Source organism: Dermatophagoides farinae, chromosome 4 (genome assembly GCF_024713945.1).
Source record: "Dermatophagoides farinae isolate YC_2012a chromosome 4, ASM2471394v1, whole genome shotgun sequence".
Taxonomy (NCBI): Eukaryota; Metazoa; Arthropoda; class Arachnida; order Sarcoptiformes; family Pyroglyphidae; genus Dermatophagoides; species Dermatophagoides farinae.
The window spans coordinates 5,291,202-5,296,535 of NC_134680.1; the positions used below are offsets into that span (position 1 = coordinate 5,291,202).

The 5,334-nt window shown below is 28.5% G+C and overlaps 1 protein-coding gene across 1 annotated transcript; it reads left to right on the top strand.

The window, feature by feature from the left end:
• Positions 1-17: 17 nt before the first annotated feature.
• LOC142597470 (uncharacterized) lies at positions 18-4,294 on the top strand. The gene is made up of 3 exons (XM_075730359.1): positions 18-41; positions 1,133-1,283; positions 2,496-4,294. Exon 3 carries the CDS (start codon positions 2,543-2,545, stop codon positions 4,265-4,267), a length of 1,725 nt encoding a protein of 574 aa, XP_075586474.1. The 5' UTR covers positions 18-41; positions 1,133-1,283; positions 2,496-2,542; the 3' UTR covers positions 4,268-4,294.
• Positions 4,295-5,334: the final 1,040 nt, after the last annotated feature.

Below are 5,334 nucleotides of genomic sequence, written 5' to 3' on the forward strand. Positions count from 1 at the left end.
TAATCATAACAATAATCAATCAATCAATCAATCAATCAATGGTAATTATGACCTTTATCTTCATAATTTTTTATATAATACAAATCGAGTATAAAATATTGATCAATTAATATTTTCATTCAACTTTATTCGTTGATGATTGTTGAATTGAATAATTTCGATAAGATTATCATAGGAAAATGATATTGATCTATATATGGATGATGAATATTGATTCATTCGGTTTATTACGATAATTATATCATCATTTCTGGTGTATTTTTTTTTTATCTACTATTATCATGCTATTTGGTGGTTGGGTTATTGTTATCCAATTCTATTATCGAAACAAGAAAATTTCCGAATCGAATTCATTTTCCATTCATTCGAATAGATATGTCTATATATATATATCCCATGCGAATTGATAATTTTTTTTTTCTCGTGTATAGTATACGGATATATTAATGACATACGGAAAAAAAACGACATGGCGGACAACAAGGAGGAGTTGTAATATAGACCAAGAAACCAGTGAACCGAAATTTTTTTTTTCGTTGATTCAAAAACGATCAACCAATCCAGAAACGACCAAAGAAACAAAAAAACTGAGAAGATCAGATCAAAGTGACAATGTCAATTTAGCCATTAACATTATTATTATCACATCGTACAATCGTCAATCGTCATCGTTGAATAAAATGTTTGGAGAAAAAAACACTTGATAAATAGATAGGATCGTCATCGTGAATGGCAATTACAATTTTTTTTTATTACAATTACATTTGACAATTGATATGCAAATTTAAAAAATTTCATCTTAATTCATTGAATGAATCAAAGTTTCATGGTGATAATGAAAGATTTCATCATTCAGAATCCACCAAGACGCAAGACAAAAAAAAAGAGAGAGAGAGAAAAGAATTTCGTAAAGTAAATTCATTCGTCATTTATATAATTAATTATATGTTAATGATGAAAATGAAAATGAAAATTCTACAATATTTTGTGTGTGTGTGTGTGTGGCTATATTACATAATAAATTTTATCCGGTTGTCTTAACAACAAATGATAATATGTGTGTGTGAGGTACTACACATACTTGAACAAATTGCTACCATTTCATATTTTTTTTTTTTATTTTTATTTACAGACAAGGTGATATTTTTTTTTTTTGGCAAAAAAGTTTTCACAATTTCATATTGCAAATTATCAAGCTACCACCACCACCACCACCGCCACTACTACTGCGTCACTTTCTAATTTTTTTCCGGTAAAAGACAAGAAAAAAAATAACTACAAAGGTAAATTGGATGGTTGTGTGTGTGTGTGTGTATGTTATTATTAAGTTTCAAATTTTAATATGTAATTAGTAGTAATTCATGTCGATTGACATGAATTACTTGAGTAGATTTTTACATTTGGTGTGTCTATGTCTGTGTGTGTGTGTGTTTCAGGATCATATTTTTTTTTTTTTTTTTTTGCTTCATTTTTTTCGATTCCCGAATCGAACCAGAATTTATTGACGCAAAAAAAAAATATTCAATCGATTAATGTATATTACCTGTGTATGTTGTTTGTGTGAATGAATCAAAGTGGATGGAAAATTTTGTGTGGCGTCTATTTTTACACACACACAAAAAAAATGTGCTTGATTATTATAGGCGGTGTTTGTGTTTGCGAACACAGATTCGTTTTTTGTTGTTGTTGTTGTTGTTGATTTACATGTGTTGTGGTGGCTGAAATTAATTTTCGAATATGAAACGATATTGCAGAATTCAATATAAGATTGATTTTTTTTTTAGTTTAGTTTAGTTTAGTTTCGGGAGAGAAGAGGAGTTTAAAAACACTAAAGTTAATTACATTATCGATTTTTTTTTCTCTCGAAGCAATATATCACCGGAACCACTGCCACATATATATCTTTATCAATAAGTAAAATGAATTTTTTTTTTCATCGAGAAATTTTCCGGTAAATTCTTTTTTCTACAAATTCTCCATCATTCGAATTCAATCGTGTTTAGTCTGATAATGTGTGTGTGTGTGTGTGTGTGTGTGTGTGGGTGTGGGTGTGTTTGTGTGTGTCATAATGATCATCAAGGAATTTTCATTCTTTTTTTTTTGACAATTTGACAATTTTTTTTTTGTTTTTGTCATGATGTTCAAACACTTAACGACGACAAAATGATTATATTGCCAATAACTATAAATTTCATCTTTTTTTTCTTCTTCACTATTTGTTAATTTTTTTTTTTTTTTTTGAAAATTAATTTCAGTTTTATCTAATTAGATTAGATTTAATTAATTAAAACAAATAGAAAAATTTTGAAATTCTTGAAATTGCTAAAATTGGTTTGAATGGAATTTTTTTGTTGTTGTTTCTCTCCTTGGATTGGTGCTTGGTGGATTTCATTTTTATTTTTGATTTTTTTTTTTTTGACAACAATAATACAATGAAAGAATTTTGTTTTATGGTGGTTAATCGGAACGATAATTAATTAATTAATTTTTTTCAGATATTTATTTGGTCATTTCGTGTTTTTGTTGATATTGAATTTGATCGATGACATTTGATTTCCGGCTCATTACAATAACAACAGCAACAACAAACATAGTGTTGACCCAGAATTCATCACCATTCATGTCCGGTTTTGATCACAATAATGATGATGATCTACAGCGAAGAACGAGAAATCCAAACAACGACAATCAAGAATCAAACAACAACAACAACAACAACGATAATTATAACGATGATGATAGTGATGATGTTGATGATGAACCAAAAATAATGAAATTTGAACATTTAATACCAATGGCTATTTCTCCATTGGTATTATCATGGTTTCGACGAAATTCCAATCAATCACAATCATTGTCAACGAAAATGATGATGATGATGATGAAAAAAGAAAAATCACCATCATCAATATCATTATCAAAATCAAAATCAAAAAACAAATCGAAAATTGATTCTTTTAAAACAGCCATTGATGATAACCATATAATTGGCAATACAAAAACCATCAATGATATGGCTATGGTGGATTTTTCATTGACAACCAATACACCGTTGATGAATTTGAATCATATTCATAATTCAAATATCAATACAAATATTAATAATAATAATAATAATGATAATGATAATGATACAAATTTTAATGAATCAACAACAACCATATGGACACCATCAATGATATCCGATTTACCATCAAGAGAATTACAGCCATTAAATTTAGAACAAAGTAAATTAGAACCATTAGAAAAAAGTGATTTATTTCGTTACCGAATGTCAATGATTAAACATAAAAATGATAACAATGAAAATGATGATGATGATGATGATGATGATGGTGGTAATGATGATAACGATAGTGATGATAATCGTATGCGAAAAATTCGTATGGAAAAAACAAAAATGAAAACGCTGACAACAAAACCAGTATTTATGATCATGAAAAAAAAGGAACCAAAAATATTAATTAAAAAACAGCCATTATTACCGTGTGTACATGGGTCACCACCCGAAACTGGACAACGACGACAAAATTTAATCATCAAATCAAAATCATTATCAAAATCAACATCATCATTTATCTATAAAGATTTGCCATCCATATCGATTATTTCATTACGATTGAATAATAATAGTAAAACTGATCCACATTTGTCATTGAAACAACCAATTGATGATGATCAATTATTTGCTTATAAACGTAAAAATCCTGATATTCGTAATGATCGTCCAAAAATTATTAAACAAACGATTCTGGAACCGATATCTGAACCTGTTAAATCTGTTAAAACTATTGAATCACCAATGAAAACAAAACAAACAATGAAAACGATCAAACGTCCATTGACAAAATTCATACCGAAACGAACAAAATCATTGGTCTTGAAAGGTAAAAAATTCAAAACTAAAACCAATAAAACAAAATTGGTTAAAAATTCACTAAAAAAACGACAAAATTCTCTTTCACCACCACCACCGAGGACAACGAATGAAAGGAAATTATTGAGTAAGAAAAAATCAAAAACAAAAATTAAAAAAACTCCAGCAATCAGAAAAACTATACGAAAATCACCCATAATCAAAGTGATTGAAAAATTCATTGATAGCAAAAAAACTCCACGAGAAGATACAATCAGATGGACTAGTGATAAATTTCAATTACAATCACTATTATCATCGAAAACAAAATCAACCATACAACAAGAACCATTATCATTGCGAAAGACATCGAAATTTTATCAATCGCCAACAAATTATCCTGATTATTAATAATAAAAAAAAATTCCATACGTGCAACAACCGCGAATAACCATGAAAATAATCATTTTCGTTGTGTTTTTTTTTCTTTAATAAAAAAAATAAAAATCATCACCACCCACGATCAAACGACCGACAAACCAACCATCCCTGAAAATCAACAAAATATACATATACGACGGATTACGTGTTAATTTTCAATACATCAAAAGAAAAAAAAGGTCAAACAATAATAAAAATGCACCACACCACCACTGTGATTTTCACATTTCATAAGGTTTCATACACACACACACACATGACCCTTTTGTTTATGACGTTTCATTTTCATTCCTGATTACCATTTTTTTTTTTTTTTTTTTTTTTTTTTTTGATTCAAATACATGTATGTGTGTGTTTGTGTTCCATTTAACAAATATTACTTTTCCATTGAAAACAGAAAACAGTCGTCGAAAATCATCATGGTATTAAAAGCTAGAATTCACATTCATACACCAATTTCCTCACTCATATAAATGGTGAACACCAGACGAACATTTAATTAATATTTTTTTTTTTTTCGCGACAAATAATTCATGAAATGTGAAAATTATACTGACACAAACACACCACTTACACACACACCATTATATCATCAACGAAGGTGAAAATAATAGATTCATTCATTTTCAAGAAAAAAAAATGAACATTTGAAATCTCAAAATAGCTTCTGATTGATCCCCAATGAAAATATCATCATCATCATCATCATCAATGAAAAGTAGAATTCGGAAATGAGAGGAAAAAAAGAAAAAACAAACGAAAACGCAAATTTTGCGTGCGCACGGATCTCCACACACAAAAATGTCTGACTATCGAACATTGTTCTTTCATTTCAAACATTCAACGGTTATTTTCTTCTTCTTCTTCTTTCTTCACTTTCACTCATATTTTCAATGTTATGTTATAATTCTCAACGTTTCATCTGCTTTTGCTTGGTCGAGAGTTTGCTTTTCGTGTGTGTGTGTGTGTTTTTTTTTATATTATTCGTATATTCACTAAAACACTCTATGTTGGAACAACAACAACAACAACAACAG

What these genes read in the sequence shown, in the direction of transcription:
- LOC142597470 (XM_075730359.1), top strand. Translation starts at nt 2,543, where the DNA reads ATGACATTTGATTTCCGGCTCATTACAATAACAACAGCAACAACAAAC.